Here is a 23,386-nt window from a genome sequence, read left to right on the forward strand (position 1 = left end):
TTTTTGAAAAGGTTAGGCATGTTTTGGCTGACATGAGTTAAACTCCACAATGAATATCTACACTCTGTGCTTCCTTTTCCTTCAATTACAGACTGACACAGTGGAGGTCAACCTGACACTCTTCTCATTTGTAAATTCATCTCCAGGTCAGTTTAGCTACAATACTGAGGACAGTCTACTCTGGAAAACCTAATTCACTCTCCCTTGTTGTCTTTCATCAGGTACGGAGCGCAACAAACAAACAAACAAAACAAATATGCGTCAATCATCTCTCAGAAGCAATATGAGCCAGAACCTTGATTTAAATAAAATGGTTGCTGCAATAACTGGCAACATACCAAATTCTGCAAGAGCAGATGCACAGAGTATATATTACTCTGCCCTATATATGGGACAGAAACAGTTACCTTACTGATGCACGGTAAAAAAAAGGCACATACACAAGAAACTGCAAAATCCATTTTCAAAGAACAGATACTCCCTGCAAGTCACTTAATCTTCCTAGTTAAAGTCCTCAGCTTAAAAGATTTCTTAACAAATGAGGCACACAGAGATCGTGGGCGTGTGGGAAGAATACTCATTAACTAATTGCAGTTGTGTGCTGTCTGAATAAATCTGGAACCATTTGTCCTGCCAAGAGCTGTTCTTTAGGGCTGCGTTTATAATATACATGCCTGTTAAAAAGTGTTACGTTGCGTTCCTGACACCAGTATTTGGATGTGTTAAGATCAGATCTGAATCTATCGATCCATCAGTTATTTTAATCAATTAAAAATCTTTTAGTTGATACAGCCACCCTACAATTAATCATGACACACATTTTCTTTTAAGCAATCTCTCTCTCTCTCTCTCTCTCTCTCTCTCTCTCTCTCTCTCTCTCTCTGCATATATATAAAACATGGTTGGAACCATTTTAGAAGAGACATTCCCCCTATACAAGCATATGAAAAAAGCTGCTTCTTCCAAGATGGCATTTGCAGTGACATATAAAAGCACCATTTAAAAATAAAGGAAATAAACTTTGCTTTCCTTCAAAATAATGCTTTAATCCAGGGGGCAGCAACCTTTTTAGGCAAAGGGGGCCAGACATTCGGTGACAATGTAATTACATCTGCAAGCTGGCTTCCCAAGCTGAGTTATGCATGGGCTGGTGGTGGGCCAAATATAGCCCACGGGCCATAGGTTGCCAACACCTGTTTTAGTCACATGCAGTTTGTTTAGATTTAGGGAAAGGGCCAGCACTCAGTGGGTAGAGCCCCCCTGCTTTGCATGAAGAAACTTCCCAACTTCAGTCCCTGGCAACATCTCCAGGTCAAGCTGGGAAAGACCCACAGAGTTAGGCAGACAAATGGTCTCACTGAATGGCAGTGTGTGCTTCAACAGTGAAGGACTGGCCACGGCTCTGTGGTTGAACACATGCAAAGGGTCCCTGGTGCAGTCTCCAGGGAGGGCTGGGAAAGGCTCTTTCTGTCTGAGACCCTGAAGATTTGCTGCCAGTCAGTGGAGGCAACGCCAATGGACCACAGTCGGATTCAGCAGAAGGCCGTTTCCTACATCGGACTGAATGGTTAAACTATTAAAGCACATTTAATGGATCAACCACAACCTCTTTAATGACAGCCCACGTTCAGATACCTCCTTGAGGGTGGATGGAAAGCTGGTTTCTTGCAGGTAGAATTCCGGCACGCACTGGAAGGTCATGGTGAGGATGATGCCCAGACAGCCTAGGTGTACGCAGGCAGCTTGGAAGAGTTCGGGATTCACAAATTCAGAGCATTCCAGGATTTCCCCAGAAGCTGTCAGCAGCGTCAAGGCCACCACCTGCCATGGGAAGGAAAAGGAAACAAAAGCTTTGGTTTGCGACTGCATCAACTCATTCACTTTTCTGACTAGGTTTGGGTTTGGGTTCAGCCATGGGAGGGTTTCAATGATGGAATATTTGTGAGCGGCTCTTTTACACCAACTCAAGCACAGCACGTTCAACAGAACCAGTTCACGCATTCTGTTGCCTGTCATCATTGCACATTCATTGCTTGTGTATTCTTTGTACTAGACCACAGTCAAATGGATGCCTGCAAATGGAATGTGTGAACTACTGAACAGTAGTGTGTCTGAGGTGATGTGAAGCAAAATGAAAGTTCTATCTGAACATAAGAAAATTCAGGATCCCTCTTGGACCAGGCCCAAGGGGGTCCATCTAATCAAGATGGGAGGCTGCAGGAGGCTCTGGTAAGTGTACCCAAGCTCCTGCAGTCCCCCGAGCAGTGAGAGTGCCGCTGCCTCCTGGCTACCCACGCCCCTTAAGGGGAAACAGGCCAGGGCCCATAGGCTGGGACGTTGTGACACCCCAGTCTGAAAAGTCCTGGTCTAAAAGATTCAACAGGCATGTGGATGTGGGTGAACCTGTTGATATTATATATCTAGTCTTTCAGGAAGTGTTTGACATAGTTCCTCACCAAAGGCTTCTGAGAAAACCCCAGACAGGAGTAAAAGACCAGGTCCTCTTATGCATTAGGAGCTGGCTGAAGAACAGGAGAGTCGGTGTCAATGGGCAATTTTCACAATGGAGAGAGGTGACAAGTGGGGTGCCCCTTCTAGGATTGGAACCAGCAGTTTTCAATTCATAAATGACCTGGAAGTGGCAATAAGCAGCAAGTTGGCCAAATTTCTCAGGTGGTGAAATAAATGGATTGAAGTCTAGAATGGATCTAGAACTGAATAAGGATCTTTCCAAACTGGGAGAATGGGCAGTAAAAGGGCAGGTGAGATTCAGTGTAAATAAGTGTAAAGTGATGCACATTGGGGCAAGAAATTAAAATTTCACACATAAGCTAATGGGTTCTGAGCTGTCTGTGATGGTTCAGGGAAGAGATCTTGGGTGCTGATTGGCAGCTCGAGGAAAGTGTTGACCCAGTGTGTTGCGGCTGTGAAGAAGGTCAAATCCATGCTCAGGATAATTTAAAAAGGGATAAAGAATAAAACAGCCAATGTTATTATGCCATTATACAAATAGGTGACAAGGCCAGATCTGGAGTATTGTGTCCAGTTCTGATTGCCACATCTCAAAAAGAATATAGTAAAATGAGAAAAGTGCAGAAGAGAGCAACCAAAATGATTGGTGGGCTGGGGCACCTCCCTTTATGAGGAAAGGCTACAACCTTTGGAGTTCTCCAGTTTAGAAAGGTGTCTGAGGGGAGACATACAAAATTATGCATGGGATGGAAAGACTGAAGTTCTTTTCCACCTCACCCATCAGCAGACCCAGTAAAATTAAACCACTAAAATTAGGTGGCTTAAGGATTAAAACAACAGACAAAAAGAAATATTTCTTTACCCAGCACATAATTAATTATGGAACTCCTTGCCACAGGATGTTGTGATGATACCCAGGTTAGATGCCTTTAAAGGGGATTGGACAGATCAATGGAGGCAAGGTCCATCACAGGTTATATGCCATCATGACTTTATGCAACCTCAAGATTTTAGAGACAGCCCGTCTCTGAATGTCTGGTCCAAGGGAGTGGCAATAGGATGCAAGTATCTTGTTGTCTGTGTGCTCCCTGAGGCATCTGGTGGACCACTGTGAGATACAGGAAGTGGGACAAGATGGGCCCTTAGCCTGATCCAGCAAGGATCTTCTTATGTTCTTGTTTCTAATTTTGGGAATAGGTCCTACTAAATTTACTGGGACTTACTGCTGAATGAACTTTGCAGAGTTATACTGTATGTCTCATTCACTTCAGTGTGGTGACAGGAGTAACTGCTGAATTCTCTCTCATGAGAATCAGAGGAGCTTACAAAGTGCTAAACTTTGGCTAGCTTGATCCTGGACTACTGACTGTTGGCAACCTTCAGTCTCGAAAGACTATGGTATCGCGCTCTGAATGGTGGTTCTGGAACAGCGTCTAGCGTGGCTACTACTTGATAGTAAAAGAGGTAATACGATGCCTTGCATTTCCTTGCAGATCTCCTGTGTGAGTTGGGGACACAACTCTGGGCTTTTCCATGACTTTTTCTCCTCGACTGCAATTCAGGATCCAAATGTGTCCAGTAGACACAACAGATGCAAGATTCAAATGGTTCAACCTCTAAAATCAAAAGACGGTTTAGTGCTACTCGTTGATGTGAAGACCATTGTTCCTGTTCCTATTTCTCCAGCAGATGACATCAGTGAGCTGAATTCTCTGTCACCACTGTTGCTTCCACAACTCTGCAAACCAAATTTCCTTCTGCTTTCATCCCCCTGTTTGCTTAGCTGACCCCCTCACCTGCCTGCCTCCCTGGCTGCAAATTACGTTCCAGCATCTCGATTGCACCGACTGTAGGCTCAAGATGATGCAGCCTGTCAGTTTGACTGGATTCCTCCTCAGCAATGAGAACTCCAGCTGTTTATTTTTTTAAATATTTCAATTCAGGAAGGGGGATGCGAAGGTGTGGAAAAGGAGCAGGAAAACCTGAGAGCTTGAGTGACCTTGAGCAAGTTGCTGCTGGGCTTTTTTTCCCCATACAGGCAATTTTCTGAGGTCAAAAAGGTGCAGACTAGAAAACAAGCTCTAGGGAAATCACACAGAAAGCAATTGAAAGCGACCTGCCTATCATTCTGCAAAGTCTGCAGCTGTGGACTTGTCATTTCCCCAATGTAGCTGTTGACTGTTCTGCTTGCGTCGCGCAGGCAGTGGTTCGTCTCAAAGAAAAAGCGAAGCAAGACAGGTAAAGACATGGCATTTTGCTTGATGAAGCATTCTGCGTAACTCAAAAGCTTGCTGATTTCTGTTCACATCTCTCTGCCCTCTCCACTTGGTCACTAAAAACTGCAGCCTCCTGAGACTTCTTTTCAGTTTATTGCGGGTGCTAATAGCTGGACACTGAGCTAGTGGCCATGATCACCACATCTTATGACAGTGAATCCTTTAGTTAAAAACAGGTTGCATGAAGGGGTCTGCCTGCTAATCTGAACATCCTGTTCAATTGGTGGCCTTCATGATTAGTATCATAAGAGAAGGAGAATTGCCCTGTTTACATTCCCTTCACACAATCCATAATTTCATATCTTTAATATGACTCTAACAAAGTCACACTAATAACCCAGTCCTATCCCCCCACCACTGGAACACCACCAGATTTGGGGCACGCATCATGGCTACTGTATACGGCTTCTGGTAGCACTTGGAGCTGCGTATCTGGTCTGTCATTAGAGAGGCTGCAGAGGTATCATGCACAGCAGTGGGGACAGAAGCAGCCACCAATGAAGGTACATTGATGGTGGGGGTGGGGATGGGCAGGGAGGGGGGAGGAATGGGGCAGGGAGGTGGCATGAGGGGGTGGAACTGACAGCATCCTATTCCCTCCTTTTTGAAGCTGTCCACATCTTTTAGCTGCATGGCCATATGACACCAAAAGTGGTGGTGTATGGGCCTACTGGGAGGTAAGTATAAATGTTTTATACTTACCCCGTTTGCCCTCAGATTCCCCCCCCCCCCATTGCCAGATGAAGCGCATGACTTTTTGGCACTGGTGCATTAGTGCAGCTGCCAGGGGGTAGGATTGGGCTAATAACAGTGCAATTTACTGAATTTTTACTTAGAAGCTTGTTCCATTGTTCTGAATGGAATGTACTCCCTAGTAAGCATATTTAGGATTATAGCCATGCAGCCCAATCTCTTGGTCATATCTATTAAGAAGTAATTTTCTCTGATTACAAAGGGTCTTACTCTCAAGTAAACTTCTATATGGGATTTCAGTCTCAGTTTGTCTTTTTTGTTCATCTAAAAAGCCCCAAACCATTCAACCTTGTGCTCCAAATCTCTGATGATTTTGATTGCTTTTTTCTGTATCTTTCTCAGCTCCACGATGCTGAGTTGGCAACTAGAAGAGTCCACATCTGGCCACCCTGTCGAATTACATAAAGGCATTACAGTGATCTCCAAAAAAGAATGTCTGGGTTGCTCTGGATCAACCAGGAAACACAAAAACATCCTGCCTGTAGGATATTAATCCTACCAAATACTTTTCAAAACCCAGAAAAATGGGAACCATTAGAGGTGGATGTGAGACACCAATTACAGCAAATCTGTTTGAATCCTGCAGCATCAAGAAAGAGGAGGAGGAAGTTGGTTCTGCGTACAATTATATTCGAGAGAGAAGCAATGGGGGCCTGTCAGGAACAGACAGAATTCGTTTTCTGGGATGTGATCATTGCATTAAGTCACCCACAGAAACTAGGAACAACTGTAGAGCAAGCCACATATGTTCCCTGAGTCCAATGACTTTTTAAACTGGATGTGAGAGCTACAATGATGCACCTCAAAGCCTTCTCCATTTCAGAGAAGGAAACCACTCTGTGTGTTCACTCCTTACTTTGGGCGTGGAGACCAAAGTCTTCATTGGAATGAATGGGACAATTCCTAAGCTCACAAGTGCCATGTACACAGCAGAGCACATGTGGGGCTCTGAACAGGAACAATAATGACTTTCTTGTGGGGTTGGCAAAAACACGTTGAAAAAATGAAATATGAAGAGAATGCCTGTCATCCCTCTCCAGGAGAAACATTTGAGAGTGGAAGAGGAGCCACCATTCTCCTCTCCTCCAGACTTCCTCTTCAACCTCCATCCCCCTCTTCCTTTTCCAAGCCAGGGAATGGCAGGAGCAGAGGGTGGCACGTCCAGGTAAGGTGTGGCAGCATTTGGCACGCTGCCTCAGAGGCTGAGAGGTCTTGGGCTGACCCTGTTTGAGGGTCAGTTCCAAGAGTGGCAAAGCAATGGCACAGCACTGGCGTCACTAGGGTTCAAGTCACCTGGTGCAGGAGGCCAGCGCATCGCCCCCCTGCAGTGGGTGGGGCAACACTCCAGGTGGTGGGCATGGTGATCTACCATCGCCCTGCCCCCACTGGTTTTTTGGCTATACCTTTTGATAGAATACAGATATGTCAGTGCAGTTTGTTTCATCACATTCTGCATGAAATTATACATTGATTGATATATAACATGATGGTATTATTTTTGCAAACTGTGATTTTAGTGATTTTGGTCACAAGTGGTGTCACTTCCCCCCCCCCGGGTGTCAACTTACTAACACCCTATTGGAGCAGTTCTTTTAGCACTGGAACCCACTTTTTAGAATGACAATCTGTCTAGGACCCATCATAAAGCAAATTAAAATAATTATAAATAAATTAAAGTAAAATAAATAAATAAGGGAAAGTCAGCCCTGTTCCACCAAGTGAATTTTCTCTGTAACCTGCCTTCAATAACACTCCCCCCAAAAGTATCAGTAAGATTTTCACCCCTACCCAGTACCCAGTTCAATTTAAGTTCTTATATTTCAAGCATATCACTATCAGAACCCACCTGGCTTCACAAGTCTGAGCGCCCAATCCTATGCCTGTCTACTCAGAAGTAAGTCCCATTATAGTCAGTGGGGCTTACTCCCAGGAAAGTGTGGATAGGATTGCAGCCTAAAACAGAAAAAAATTCACCTTACCCTGTCAAGCCTCTGTTTCATTCTTTTTATGGGGGGGGGGGGCTGCCTTCAGGAGCATTTGTTGAGCTCCAGTTGTATCAAATCAGGACCATTCTGGTGGCCTCACATTTCCCTTTGCCTGACTTGCCCAGGAGCCAAGGCACGTTTGCTTACTCATGAGTAAACACGACCATGTGGCTTAGTTTCGCTTTCCATAGGGCTCAATACATTTGCCAGCTTGGAGGGAGGGACCTTCTTGGGTGTTTTTTGGGGGCTACATTCATTGGATAAGGACCATTCTGGTGTTGTTGGATTCCTCTTAGTCTGCCCTTTCAGATGAAAGGAGGCACGTTCACCTACTCATGAGTAAACGCGTGATATGGCTTGGTTTCACTGTCCATTGGGCGCCATGCATTTTTTGTTTTCCGGTTTTTTCCCAATAACTTCTGATAGAAAGGTGATATTTCACCGCCGTTTCTTGCATTGCATTCAGCTCGAAATTCTGCATCCAACAGTATATAACTTGATGGTATTACTCCTAATCACCGCAACTTTAGCGCATCACCCTCCCAGAGTGCGTCACCCCCCTCTTGTGCGTCACCCGGTGCAGTCTGCACCCCCACACCCCCTAGCAACGCCACTGTGGCACAGTCCTCTTATTTCCAACCTCTTTGGAGAATTCTGGGACTCCTGTTTCCAGTTTTCCCACAACAGCCCCCCTTTCACTTTCATCCCCATTTCTGAAGTTCTTCTCCTTTTGTTATGTTATGGGCATGTTTTTGACAGCTGCTCATGAATCTCATCGATTCCCGAAAGGCCTTGCTGCTGCCTCCTTTGTCTCTCTCTATCGACCTCCCGCCCCCTTTTATTAGCCTCTCTCTCTTTCTCTGTTTTTTACTGCCTCCCCTTGTCATTTCTTCTAATTCACTGGTTTTTGTTGCAGAGGAATTTATCAATCACACTGAAAGCCAGATAATCCATTCTGCAGCTAGAGCCTGAGCCAGGAAGAGCTATTAGTTTTGCAAACAGCTCCAAGATGATATTAATGACATAATAAATAATGGGGGTGGGGGAGAGCTTTGTGTCCCCCCTGAATGTGAAGTCCCTGGCAGCCACATACACAAACTGGCACATAGGAAGGATGCCAGATTGGTAGCAAAGTGCCAAGGCACTGGTGCTTTCCAGATGAGGGGCTTTGGAGTGCAAGAGTGAACTGGTTAACTGTTTGAGTCAGATGAACAAAACAATTTGTCAGGGTGCAGGAATGCTTCATGTTATGTAGTTAAGAGAGCTAGTCTTTGCAGGATGATAGGCCACCAACCCCTTTTGGGGTGTCAGATTTTTGGAACACTTCTTTTCCCCTGAAAAGGAGTCCATGCTCAACACATTGGAACCACTGTATTAAAGTATTCCTGAACCTTGCTGAGCTATTTGGTTTGTTTGTCCCATTCCCCCCTCCCCATTTTCTGAATAAGCACTTGGTATTGTCCACCCTGATTGACAGAGGCTCTTCAGGTTCTCAGGCATGCAGGGGCATCTCCTACCTTGGCCAGCTCAGGTCCTTCTCCCTAGAGCAGTGGTTCTCACACACTTAGCACCGGGACCCACTTAGCACTTTTTAGAATGAGAATCTGTAAGGACCCACTGGAAGTGATGTCATGACCAGAAGTGACATCATTAAGCAGGAACGTTTTTGACAATCCTAGGCTGCAATCCTACCCACACTTACCCAGGAGTAAGTCCCTTTCACTATCATTGTTAAAAGAATATACATAGTAGCTTGTTAACAGTACAGGTCTGTAACATTTCTCCAAATGCAGTCACATCTCATGGTAGCATCGTCTAATATATTAAAAATAAAATATTGAAATGAATGGTGACCCACCTGAAATTGGCTTGTGACCCACCTAGTGGGTCCCGGCCCACAGTTTGATAAACACTGCCCTAGAGAGATAGCAGTTGTGCATAGGATTCTCAGCACACACAGACCATCCAAGAACCTGCAATGAGCCATGAGGAGTATGACCCAGTACATTAAATGTGAAAGACATCTCTCTCTCTCTTTCTCATCCCTCAAGGAAGAGGAAGCTCAAAATGCACCATAAATCTTATGGAGCAAGGCCTGGCAAAGACAGCAGTGAAAATGGACTGTGCATTCAAGAACTCACCTCAGAGGACTAAAGCTCCATCAGCATTAATGTGGGAGCCAACACCAACCCACTCTATGGTTGTCTATAGGAATATACTGGAGGGGATAGCAAATCACTTATATTGAGGGAGAGGAAACATATGTGGGTCCCTTATCCATCATTCTTATCTTTCCTTTTGGAAGGAAGAGCTTTGGACTTGTCAGTCACTGCCAGGGACCAGAAGCTTCCAGCACAAACACCTCCCCATAATCCCCTGGACACCGTACCTCACTGCGGATTTTAACTGTAAGCTACTTTGGGAGCCAAACTTGGCTGAAAAGTAGCACAGAAATCAAAACAAATCAATGGGTAATAATGTATAAGATGCCTTGAGCTGTCCATTTATTTGGTGGGAAAGGGGGATAGAAATCAATAAATCCTCTTTGCAGCTCTTGTATACTTTTTTTTTAATGGGCCACCCTAATTTTTCAGTGTTTTCTTGGAAGAAGCCAAACAATGAATATGAAGATGCTCTCATTAGAGTTCACACTGATTGGTACCTTATTGGCTCCCATTTCTGGAGCTCTGAGGAATCTGCCTTGCATTGTGGAATATGCCAACTCCTTCTGCACATATCGAGCAAATATTTGCAGTAAACACTCTGAGCAGAGAAACGACGGCAAAATGTCCTATATTTTTATGCCTTTCCTGTCACCATAAAGTCTTCTAATGATCTCACAACCTGTCAAATTACCATATGGTTTACTCCTCTCCTCTCCCCACATCACTGATCTTATAGGAGTTATTTCTTTCCAGAAAAAGTTTTGAAAAAGATATATCTGCACATACGACAAATCTGTTTTCCTACCTCAACAAAAATGTTTATCGTGAAATACTAACTTTTCAGATAGGGCAGCTTATGAGATGTCTTGACTCCTGCCTCAAATGGCCTGCCCAAAGAATTAGGCACAACTCCAAGTCCCTCCAGACAGAATTTTAGTAACATTTCAGAATTTCAGTTATGAACAAGAGCCCTGCTTGGTCAGACTCATGCAGGTCTATTTGGTGCAGCATCCTGTCTCCCAAAGTGGTCAACCAGTTGCCCCAATGGAAAGCCCAAAATCAGGGGATGACCTCCTTGGCTGTTTGTTGAGAGTCCAGTAATTGGACTCTCCAGAGCTCACTAATAAGAAGTTGACTGGTTCTGAACTGGAGGCTCCGTTCTGAGCTATTTTGCCTAATTACTGGTAATAGACTTGCCCACCACAAATTTACATTGTAAGAACACACAGAGAGTCCTGCTGCGTCAGATCAACAACAGTGACAGTGGCAGGAGGAGGATGGATCAGGCCTGGGAAGGGGATGGGATCAGTAGCAGTGGTGTATGCTGAATCCCGATCCCAGGCCTGCAAGGAGCAACATGAACCTGTGCCAGCAATTGAGCTGGTGCAGGTCCAGGTTGCCCCAGAGCAGCTGCTCAGGCTTACCCTGAGGAAAGGCAACAAATGTCTCCTTACCCAGGGCCAGAGGAGAACTCTAGGAGTGGAAAATCCCCCACAAGATGCAGCAGATGCCGCCCCAGCACTGCTGCATTGTCACATGGGGGGGGGTTAGTTAGGATTGGACTGTGAGGCTGAGAAGGAGTGGCTTGTCCAAAACCATCAATGAACCAGAGAAAACCTAATTCACACCTCCATCTCGCAGCCTCTCTGCTACACCAGCTTCCTTGTTGCTTTCTGATTAGACACGAAGCACTGTTTTCGGTGGGCTGTGATTCTTGTTGCAACGCACATATCAGAATGATGACAAGAACATTAAGGTAAAAAACTCCTAAGATTGCAGTCACGTTACACTTAAAATCAAAAACAAGATTTATCCTATTTTATATACATACTGCCCTGCAACTTCCTCATAGAACCCCACACACAGAGTCCAAATTCCAGAGGTATAATTTACTGTTTCTCACTTTAAAAAATCCCTCCAGCACAACAAGTTTCAGGTGACTATTAAAAAAAACAACTGAAAATATTCAAACCTTTCACAACACCTTTAACAACAGTTTAAAAAAAAGAAAAAAAATTTCTTAAAGGGACAGCAGCCATTCTTGCCTGCTGGAAGACTGGCGAGTTAGGGAAAAGGTAAAAAGAAGAATAAAATACCCTCTTAGCTTCTCCAGTGGGGAGGGTTCAGTGCAGCTGAACCCAGCTCTGTCCTGCTTCGCCGAAAGGTTAGGCCAGTCTGGGGGAGCTACCCCACTTGTAAGGACTAAGATGGCAGACATGGAGATCCCACTGGAGAAAGGAAGGACATGCCTTCAAAGATTCCTCGAGCCATGAAACTCTGGTGCTTAGTGCTATGCCCTTCCCATTCAATGTCCACTGCCACAGATTACTAATACAGATTATCTATTTACCAAGTAAACTGTAAGGAAGACTTACACTCACTTGATAAAGCTCCCTACCTTTACCACACATTAGAATGTGGATTAATACAGATCACCAAACAACCATGTTGCAGAAAACCTCATCAGGCAGGGAGTTCCACAACATAAGAACATAAGAACAGCCCCACTGGATCAGGCCATAGGCCCATCTAGTCCAGCTTCCTGTATCTCACAGCGGCCAACCAAATGCCCCAGGGAGCACACCAGATAACAAGAGACCTCATCCTGGTGCCCTCCCTTGCATCTGGCTTTCTGACATAGCCCATTTCTAAAATCAGGAGGTTGCGCATACACCTCATGGCTTGTACCCCGTAATGGATTTTTCCTCTAGAAACTTGTCCAATCCCCTATTAAAGGCGTCCAGGCCAGATGCCGTCACCACATCCTGTGGCAAGGAGTTCCACAGACCAACCACACGCTGAGTAAAGAAATATTTTCTCTTGTCTGTTCTAACTCTCCCAACACTCAATTTTAGTGGATGTCCCCGGTTCTGGTGTTGTGTGAGAGTGTAAAGAGCATCTCTCTATCCACTCTGTCCATCCCCTGCATAATTTTGTTTGTCTCAATCATGTCCCCCCTCAGGCGTCTCTTTTCTAGGCTGAAGAGGCCCAAACGCCATAGCCTTTCCTCATAAGGAAGGTGCCCCAGCCCTGTAATCATCTTAGTCGCTCTCTTTTGCACCTTTTCCATTTCCACTATGTCTTTTTTGAGATGCGGCGACCAGAACTGGACACAATACTCCAGGTGTGGCCTTACCATAGATTTGTACAATGGCATTATAATATTAGCCAACATAATTATAATTATAATTATAATATAATATTAGCCGACATTAGCTCACAACCTGAGCCCAGCATGGAGAAAGAGCCTTCCCACATACCTATCCACTGAAGCTCCACTGCAGATGGAGCATGATGAAACAGTCTCCCTGGACTGTCCCTGGGTAGGTTCAAGTGGGAGCAGCCAGGCACAGAAACACAGGAAGCTGCTTTTTGCTGAGTCAGAAAATTGCTCCACTAGCTCAGCATTGCCACGCAGTGACTGGCAGCAGCTCTCCAGGGCTTTGGGCACAGAACCGTCTTTCTCAGTCCTGCCTAGAGAGGCGGCTGGGGATTGAAATGGGGAACTTCTGCAGGCAAAGCAGGCATGGCTTTGTCACTGAAGTACAACTCTGTCCTACAGTCCCTGAGGTATCCTTGTATCAAACTGTTTGGAGAGCTAAATCTGTGGTCTCAAAATGAATCAAGAGCCTGTGAAGGTAGTACAGTACTGGTATTATGTGGAAACTGAGCTTTCTGGTCACTGTTCAAAGGCTGCGCTGGTTGAAAGCTGGTTTCAGTTGTCTAGCCAACTTACAAGTATAACTGTGGCCAGATGCTTTGTCCAAAAATAATTCATAGCAGTTCCAAGCCCTCAGCAGGGAACACTCCCAAGTCCAATTTTTCCTTTGCAACCTGAGAGCTATAAACTCTTTCTCTTGCAAAACTCTCTCAAAAGGTTGATGTTCCAGAGCCATTAGCTTCAGCATTCCCTAAGCTCCATTTTACTTGTTGTGAGGATTAAGTGATGGCCTGAAAGAGATTCCTAGACCTCTCTGGATATGGCCAGTTTGGGTCTTACCTGAGTAGCCAAGATGCCATGTTTGATGCCAGTGTTATGAGTGCCTGTGCCGATGACCCCGGCAGCTGCCACATCCGAAACAGCTCCAAGACTGGACCCAAAAGTGACAAGGAAAAAAAATGCACAAAGGGGGGGAGATTTAGCTGCTGTTGTTCCCAAGAGTGGCTGCTGAAAAGATGATATTAACAGATGTGACATTTGGAACAAAAGGTAATTAATTGCCACCTGCTTTGGATCCAAAACATGCCAAAATGAATGCTACGTGCACATCACAGCGCACAGAGAGAGAGAGAGAGAGAGAGAGAGAGAGAGAGAGAGAGAGAGAGAGAGAGAGAGAGCACCAGAATAAGAAGGAACTTTGGCTGTTGCCCTATCTTTCAGAAAATGGAAAGGTTGCTTTGTTTTTCTGCTTAAATTAGCAGCAGTCTAGGGACTGTGTGCATTTATAACTTTGTGGGACCAAAAATATCACTCTTCTAACCATGTGCACATCTACCCCAGTTTTAGGACATTCTCCTTTGCTCTCTGGAAAATCAAAGCACACAATTTTTCTTCAAAATTCATCCAAACTCCAGCTGAACAACAGCTCTGAATGCCTTCGAGTCTATAATTATTGTTGGATAACCTTAGATTGAACAAAGAAAATCAATCTTATTAAGTCCTCCTGTGATTAAAGAGCTCCTTCTGCCCCAATGTCAGGGAATTCAAGTGCATTTGCATATGATACACAAACCCATTTCCTTTTGCAGGTCACTTCTAAAAGAGCTCATTTTCCACCAAGTCTTTTTGATGCTGCTGCGGCTAAAGGGAGGGGTGAAGGGTCCTATCTGGGTCCTATCTGGTGGGGTTTTCTGGGTATTCATTAAAGCCTGTCGCTTCTGAAATGGTTGAAGCAGAGCAATTTTGCTAAATCCATTGTCGACAACTGAAATGGCAAACTGACCAGCAGGCCAACTCATAAGTCAATTTTTATGTGCCTTGAATCTCAGGGCCAAGCTGGGGGTGACAGAGTACGTTTTGCTGGTTGTTTCTTGAAACACAGGACTGTCTCAATCAGGGTTAGGGTCTGATTTTGAAAAAGGTCTGCATCAGAGCCCTTCTCTAGCCCCCCACCAGCTGTGAAATCAGATGATCTGGGGAAGGAGAGAGGGCTTTGTCACCTGTTTGTAGGTCACCTTTATCTAACTAGACAGGAAGACAGGACAGGAGACACCCCAAGAGTTGCTTGTTCAGCAAGGCTTTTCCACCATTCTCACATTTTCTAATGTTAGGGTTTTCCTGCAGCAGTCTGAAATTCTGATGATGATGATAAATGACCCTCTGCTTTTAAATTTTTCTAGGCACTCTTAATTATGAATTAATATTAACAATTACTATTCTGCTACTTTGTTAGTCGGTCAATTTTTCTTTGAATACTTTTATAGAAAATTAGCTTATAAATTTTGTGTGTGGAGGGGGTCACTTTTATGGTTTAGTTTATGATTGCCACACTAGCTTGGTCCTTAAGGGACAATGCTCACACAATATGACAAAATTAGTACTTTGTTGATGAGGTCATCTGTGGGACATGTAAGTCACAAACTACCAAGAAATGACATGATGGGGAGTGAACTGGCACTTTCTATTTCTAAAAAGATACACTTGCCCTGGAATGAATGTGTAGATCCTTTGGGGTCCAGTCCTATCCAGTGATCCAGTGCTGATGACGCTGTGCCAACAGGGCTTGTATTGCATCCTGCAGTGGAGGGGGCAGTCAAAGAGGCCTCCTCAAAGTAAGGGAAAGTTTGTTCCCTTATCTCAGGGCTGCATTGCAGTTGCATTGGCACTGGAAAGTTGGATAGGATTAGGCCCTTGGAATCTAAGACTTGACACCTGAGGCAACATCACATTCACACACACAAGTCTTACTTACATGGGCAGAGCCAGGGCATGCTTGCTCAGCTCCACATTCAGGTCAGAGAGGAGGATTCCAGCTTCTACTGTCACCTGCCTCTTCTCTTTATCCACCTGCAAATGAAAAGAATGGCTGTAATGAAGATCAGTGTGACCAACCTTGAAAGATATCAGCAAGTCTGGCCCAGCTCAGGCAAGGAGATTTGGGTGCTGAGTACCTAAAGGGGGTGCCAAGCCATAGACATTGTGGATTATCTTAGTGATCAAGGTAAATCAGTGGACTTTTTGTAACACAAGTTTGTGTTCTGAACCACTGCGTGTCTCATCTATTGCTGCAGTTCTGTTTCCACTGTGGTGCTATTCAGTGTTTCTTTTTAGTATGGGGTTCTCTTTTATTAGCTAAATCCTGATGATTTAAAAATAGTTTATCTACCCCTGTATGTTAAAAAGTCTTGTCAAACACAAGTCTTGAACTATCAGGTTGGAAGCACCTCTGCGTCCAGCAGCAACAGCAAATGGATTCCATCCTGCCCTGCCTGAGCTGTGGACACCCTCGAGCACCTTCGGCCCCTGTCAGACTGAGTCTGAGGCAAGCGGGTCATGGCATGTCTTCCATCCAGGATCACTTTTACCTTGAGGACTTTATTCATCTTTTCCATCTGGATCATGAAGTCATCTGTGCAGGCGATGTCTGAAGGCGAATGCCCACCACCAACCACTTTCACTCTCTTACTTTTCTGCCTGGCCAGATCCAAGATCTGCAGAGATACCACAACACATTTATACATTCTTTGTGACTTGGGGCCCTCTTTACACCATCCCACATTTCACCCACCCAGCCCTGTCTCTTCACCTGTGACTGTTCTTACCACGTTTCCCCCAATGCCACTGTCAACATCTGAGTCCATGCTGAGTGAGGGGGAGGGGTGGAATAATGGCTGTTTCTGAAATCCTGTTTGGGATTTCAGAAACACAGGGAGCACAGCTGGAACGCACATTCTAGCAGAGCAAGGCCCTTTGCAGAAGCGCAAATGTCAGGCTGCCGTCATACACTTCTGGGCTGCTGCGCTAATCAACAGAGATGCAGCACACACAGCTATGGGTTCTGCAAGCTCCCAGCTCCCTGGAAGTCAGTGTTAGGGTGGGGAGGGAAGAGCTGGGGGAGTTTCAGGGTGGGACGGGAAGGCAGGGGGCAGATCAGGGGAGGGAAGGGTGGATCCCAGTGGGACCAATCACATTGGCATACACCAAGATTCTAGCCCCTCTTTTCTAACCATCCCTCCCTCTTTCATTCCTCGGACTTACACCAGCTATGTAACCGGCATAGGTTGAAGGAGACCCATAGATCATCAGGAGGCCTACAGAGAGGTAAGGGAAAAATTTTCCTTACCTCTCCCAGGCCTCCTTATCACCTCCCCCAGTGGATGCAGTGTATGTCTCCCCATTGCCAATGGGGGGGGGGTAGGATTGGGCCTTAAATAATGTTGGTGACTGGAGCTGAGCTGGCAGGAGTGCAGCATAGGGGGAACTGGACCCGCATCTGCCTTCCTGACCCTCAGAGAGAGTGGGACATGTGACTGTAATGAGCCATAGAGCTGAAGCTAGAAAGGTGAGATATGTTTTCCTTGCAGTGAAGGCTCTGTTTCTGATACTGGGTGCATGTACGGAAGGTTGGAAAAGTTGCACCAGCTGAACGTCCTCTGCTTACCTCTTTGATTTCCTCCACTGTGGCTGGCTGGAAATATATTTCTGGAGAGCAGCCATAGGTCTTTGCCCAGTTCTGGAATCTGATCCCACTTTGGCCATGGACCTAGTGCGCAAAGACATCAACTAGCTAGTGCATTCAGGGAGGTTTTAGCAATGGGGGTTCCTTAAAGAAATTGCTTGCCCAGTGCTGCTTTCTTCCTCAGGGTACGTATGTTGATACCTTATCACTGATTCCTGGCTGAATGTCTAACTTGTCTCCCTTGGGTTTGACTCAATGTATCAGATGCTATGCAAGTGATTAACCTGTGGTGGGTCATTCACATTCCTCTGTTGCTTGTCCTCAATCTCTGCCTCTGAGCCTTGGATTTGGCTTGCAACCATTGATAGACTCACTAACCTCCCATGAACGTACTTAATCAATAAGCTGCAGCATGCTTAGCAATAGCAATGATCAGTATAGGAACCTGTACGTGAAGTGAATGTATACCACCAGAAATTGGTCTGTGAAGGCCACTGAGTGGCAGCAGCACTCAAGGCTTTGGGTGGGGCCCTTCTCAACCTAGCTCCTTGGCTAGAAATGTCAAGGGCTGAGCCCGGGACATCCTGCAGGCAAAGGAGAGACTCTAGTGCCGACACAGGGGCCTGTGTGATGACAGAAATCCTTACTGTGGTTTACTCCAAAAGCTAGGGAAAGAGCTTCATTCTCAAAGACTATTGTTATCATTATTATAATAAGACCACCAACCCACCACTCCTGGTCATCCACTAAGCCTGGTTCAGCATTTTCAAGGCACAATATGAGGCTCTCCTGTCTAGGATCCCCCTCAATTTCAAACTGGAGGACAAGCCCTCCCCATTATCAAAGCATGTTCTCTTACCATTCTGATGGGTTTCTTTTAAGGCTCCACGGAAAACTTCACAGCAGAGCCCTGGAAACCTTTCTCAGGAGACTGCTGAAAGATGAGGGCCAAAATCACAGCAATGTTTAAGCTGCTGAATCAGACGCTAAAGCCAGGGGGAGAGGTGCACAATCTCTTGGTGTTACAAGGGCTTCTCTCCAGGACGGGAAGGGTTAATGATTAACAGCTGGATTGGGGTTAAGGAATCTCAGAAGTGGGGCAGAGGGTGGCCTGCCTTTCCCTTAAGCAAATGTCACTAAAGAACCAATGACATTGGAACACAATACTTATAGATACAACAAAATCCCTCAATAGATAGATTTTTCAAGGTTAAATGGAAGAGCATCTCAGTTTTTCGTCCTTTTGGTATTAGATTCTTCTTAAAATAACAGCCCAATCCTACACTCTCCCCCACTAGCGTAACTAGTGTCTTGCCATCAGAAGCTGCTTTATGGCGGCTGCAAAGCATCCTCTGTTGGCACTCGCTGCAGGCCTGCTGGCGGGAAGTCCAGAGTAGCCTCCCATACACTGGTGGATCCACAAAGACCTACCAGAGCAGGTAAGCCAAGCAGGGGATTGGAGGGAGGTGGGGAGGGGGTTGAGTGGGGCAGCGGATGGGCTGAATGGGACAGTGACAGGACAGGGGAGAGGGTGGATCAGGCCCCAGAGCGGGTGGCAGTACACATTGAAGCCTAACACCCTTCCCCGGGCATGATCTGCCTACATGGATCAACATAGAGTTGCCATGGAGATAGCAGGTGACACTCCGACCAAAAATCTCCTGTGGAATACAGCGGTAACTGTGCCGGCACCAATGCATCACTGCAGTGGGGAGTTAGGTTCTCCTAGGGACCAGGTCTTATGTGACATCCAGTCTCAGAAACATTTATGGTAAAGCAGATCTTGGCTTATGACCTGGTCCTGCATCACTGTTGTCAATGCACCTCAGATGCCCTAGGAGACCTCTGGAGACCTTCTACCCATGTTTCCCACATTTCTGGTAAAATGTCTGGCCTTTGCCATTGAAGCAGGCAACCTGAGTTTGGTTTGGTGGTGGAGGCTGGAGGTGGAAGCTTGCCTAATTGAATACTTCTTTATATTGAATGAAAACCTTGCATACAAAAAAAAGCACATCAGGGAGAAGGCTGGTGAGCTTAGCCTTTTCTTGGACATTCTCTTCTTCTATGTACAGGAATCTTTTCAACATGGGGGAGCAGACGGAAGCCTACAGCTGAGGCCCAGATTATCCCTCAGTGAAAACCAATTATGCTTTGCTCAGAAGTTATGCAATCTGTGGTCCTATCACCCCATCTACCATAGCATTTTAATCTCGGAAGAATGTGTGGTCTCCCATCGAGAAGAACAGTAAGAGCAGAAATAATGCTTCTTCTCTTTCTGCTCCCTGCCAGCCTGTGTTTCCAGTAAAGCGGAACAAGCTTGCTGTGAATATTCAACCCCTAAGTGAATGATTCACAGTGGAGGGTAGAGTTTGCAAGGCCAACTGTAGGTCAGGGCCAGGGAACTGACTTTGCAGGCACGAGGTCCATTCTCAGGCCACACCACCTTCAGTGAAAAGGATCTCAGGCAGGTCATAGGGCAGGGAAAGAACTTTCTCTGCCCAGGACCTGGGGAAGCTCCTGCCAGTCAGGGTAGACCATATAGGGCTAGATGGGTCATTGATCTGCTCCAACTCTTTGATGTAGTGTGGTGGGGGGGGGGGAGAGAAACTGTCTTCATTCACCCTAGCAGAGCATCCCTCCCAGTTAGGCCCATTCTTGAGGCTGCCTGAAATGGTTGTCCTTACATAAGAACGTAAGAACATAAGAACAGCCCCACTGGATCAGGCCATAGGCCCATCTAGTCCAGCTTCCTGTATCTCACAGCGGCCCACCAAATGCCCCAGGGAGCACACCAGATAACAAGAGACCTGCATCCTGGTGCCCTCCCTTGCATCTGGCATTCTGACGTAGTCCATTTCTAAAATCAGGAGGTTGCACATACACATCATGGCTTGTACCCCGTAATGGATTTTTCCTCCAGAAACTTGTCCAATCCCCTTTTAAAGGCGTCCAGGCCAGATGCTGTCACTGCATCCTGTGGCAAGGAGTTCCACAGACCAACCACACACTGAGTAAAGAAATATTTTATTTTATCTGTTCTAACTCTCCCAATTTTAGTGGATGTCCCCTGGTTCTGGTGTTATGTGAGAGTGTAAAGAGCATCTCTCTATCCACTCTGTCCATCCCCTGCATAATTTTGTCAGTCTCAATCATGTCCCCCCTCAGGTGCCTCTTTTCTAGGCTGAAGAGGCCCAAATGCCGTAGCCTTTCCTCATAAGGAAGGTGCCCCAGACCAGTAATCATCTTAGTCACTTTCTTTGGCACCTTTTCCATTTCCATGTCCTTGTTGTCTGTCCCTGACATCTGGGGCTGATTTAAAAAGTTCTCCCAGCTTGGGGGTCCATTGGGCAACTGTGTCTCCTGGCCATTAGCAGATCTCTTCCTCTTCTTTCTCAAAGTATATGTCTAGTTCAGCTGTAACTAAAAGCCATCACATTATCAAAACAAAAAACATGTGGCAGTGAGTTCCATATATCAGGGACAACAGCTTTTTAGAGCGCTGAACCCAGAAGCATCTGGGGGTGCTAGAAGAGTTCAAGGCAGATGAAGAACAGGCAAAAAACTGGTGGTGAGAGAAATAATGAAACAGAAATTTAGGTTTATTCACATTTTCTGTGCCATGCAAAATTTCCTAAACCTCTAATTCTCCGTCATCTCTTAGGTGTTGTTGTGGATGATGATGATGAATATTTATATATAGCTTACAAAGCAGTTTACACAGCAAAAGAAATCAATAAATGGGCTTGTGTATACATTGTTCATGTTTGCACTCTGCTTTCCCATCACCAGGATGATGCCTGAGTGGCGCACAATACAAATACAGAAAAATAAATAGTCATTTAAGAACAAACCAAAGCTGTTGAAAAGCAAGAAAACAGCTGAGAAAAAAAGCTGGCACTGCAGCAGGTGAGGAACACCCGGCAGATACAGCTGAAAACCTGGAATAAACACCACCCAGCAGAACCAGATGAAAAGTTCTCCTTGCTTCCATACCTAAAAAACCTCAAGGGCTGTTGCATTGCCTTCTCTGAAAAGGGCTCCCCTGCCACCCCCCTCCCACACACATGAATTGTTTTGGTGGCCCTTCTCTGCACCTTTCCCAGCTCTCTGCTCTCCTTTTAGAGAGGGGTGATGATAGTTGCGATTCTCAGTGTGGTGGTGCTATTGGTTGAAACAGCAGCACCGTCATGGCACTGTTAGGTGCTCAGCCCCTTATGCAACAATTCTGCACCTGATCTCCTTTGTTCACTGCCATGTCAATCGAGGTTGATGTGATCCACTCTGACCCCAGGTAAGAACATAAGAACAGCCCTGCTGGATCAGGCCATAGGCCCATCTAGTCCAGCTTCCTGTATCTCACAGTGGCCCACCAAATGCCCCAGGGAGCACACCAGATAACAAGAGACCTGCATCCTGGTGCCCTCCCTTGCATCTGGCATTCTCTTCCATCGAGAAATAACAACTGACCCTCAACCCTCTGCAGCATTGCACAGGATTCTGGGGCATGCTTTCCATGAATGTGGACCGCCAGCCTGTTATCCATTCTCTCTGCAGTACCAAGACAGAACGCACTGATTCTGATGTGGTAGGAGCCACTGGCCTGGTGTTGCCCTAATCTACCTGTGCATGATTGAACAACTCCTGCACCCCGGGGTTAGACAAGGACCGGTACTCAGTTGCAGACCTTCCATTATGTCTGATGGGGCAAATGCCCCAGGCACGAGCCTGTAGGGCCCCATGGAAGTTTCTTTGAGGCTCCCAACAGGGTTGGAAACTCTGCCTCCAGTTTTCTGGAAGCAAGTTTATAGCATCGGGGAAAACTCAGGGAGTTTTCTCAACGCAGGCTTGGGTTGCGTGAGGCTCCATGAGCCTCAGGTATGTTGGGGGGCAGATTTCTGTGGGGGGGTGGCAACAGCCCATTGAGGGGGGAGCCATTGCGGACCTTTGCCCTGGGTCATGGCGCTGGGGAGATCTGCCACTGCTGGCCCTGCTCTATTTTCTTGCACTCTTGCTGCTCCTACTTAGCAATCAGGTTCCTGGCTAATTTAGCAACCGGAATCCCCTGCACCAAGGAGTTCTCATTCATTGGGCTTGTGTTCCAGGTGCCTTTTTTAGGGCTATCATCAGGGAAAAATGAGCTAGTTTTCCGACAAATGGGCCGGCCTTGTCTCCTTCTGCAACAATGACTTCTGACGTCTTGGTATCTCTGCTTACCATCCCCTTAACTGTGTCGATGTCCTTTCTGATACCCTTGAATTTTTGTTGCTCAGCACCAGAGTTTGACTTCTTGTGCAAAAATCTACCTTTTGAACATGCCAACTACATAGCATGGATCCTCTTGATCCATTTCCTGCCAACATCTTCTTGGCTGAAAGCGACAATACTTAAGTGAATTATTCTGAAGACAGTGGCCAAACTGGCGGGTGCTATATTGATGCTGACTTTGCTTGAAATCCCAGGGCTCACTGCAGAATCCCAGAGGCAGTGATAAATTGCCTCTGTCCATTGGGTCAAAGACCAAAATGTTTAAAGAGCCCTGGTGGATCAGAGGACCCTCCAGTCCGGCCTCTTATTCCTCCCAGTGGCAAAACAGATGCCTCCAGAAGCCTGGCTTGCAACCTCAGGTGGCAGTTTTGGGGCAGTGGGAGGTGGACATATATGAATTATGGGCTCATTGGATAGGCCTTGCTGAATCAGACTGAGGTAGGTCTAGCCACCCAAGTACTTTCCTTTTCACAGTGGCCCACCACATACCCGCCCTGCTGGACCATGAGAGAGAACCCACAAGGCCCCTAAGGAATGGCAGAGCCAGCAGACAGCCCCAGAGCTGCAGCAAGATCTGGAGCTCATCTGAGATCCTCTGTCCTGCTCAGCCCAGGCTACCCTTCTCAGGCCCTGCTTCCATTCTGGAGAATGACAGGCTTTCACGAGGTAATGTTAGCACTCTGTCTCCTCCAGTTCAGTTGCCTCCTAGGGTGTTGCTTGTGTTGATGGACAGGCACAAATGTGAGGCCATTCATGTGGAGGGGGCTGGTTCCATGAGAGACAGACTTCAGGGTTCCCCATCCAGGGGGGTGACAGATTGAGGGCACAATCCTGAGGTGCCCATGGGCCAG

At 46.1% G+C, this 23,386-nt stretch overlaps 1 protein-coding gene across 1 annotated transcript in view; it reads right to left on the reverse strand.

Annotated features, from left to right (window-relative positions):
• The window catches only part of LOC136647912 (L-gulonolactone oxidase-like), a 35,986-nt gene extending 18,354 nt beyond the window's left edge, over positions 1-17,632 (reverse strand). The window contains exons 1-6 of the mRNA XM_066623792.1: positions 17,555-17,632; positions 17,253-17,354; positions 16,177-16,302; positions 15,564-15,658; positions 13,652-13,742; positions 1,636-1,821 (exon numbers count right to left, since the gene is read on the reverse strand). Of these exons, the coding sequence (XP_066479889.1) occupies positions 1,636-1,821; positions 13,652-13,742; positions 15,564-15,658; positions 16,177-16,302; positions 17,253-17,354; positions 17,555-17,632 (678 nt within the window). The remainder of the gene's footprint in view (positions 1-1,635; positions 1,822-13,651; positions 13,743-15,563; positions 15,659-16,176; positions 16,303-17,252; positions 17,355-17,554) is intronic.
• Between the last annotated feature and the right edge of the window lie 5,754 nt (positions 17,633-23,386).

The sequence above is a fragment of the Tiliqua scincoides genome, chromosome 1 (assembly GCF_035046505.1).
Source record: "Tiliqua scincoides isolate rTilSci1 chromosome 1, rTilSci1.hap2, whole genome shotgun sequence".
NCBI lineage: Eukaryota > Metazoa > Chordata > Lepidosauria > Squamata > Scincidae > Tiliqua > Tiliqua scincoides.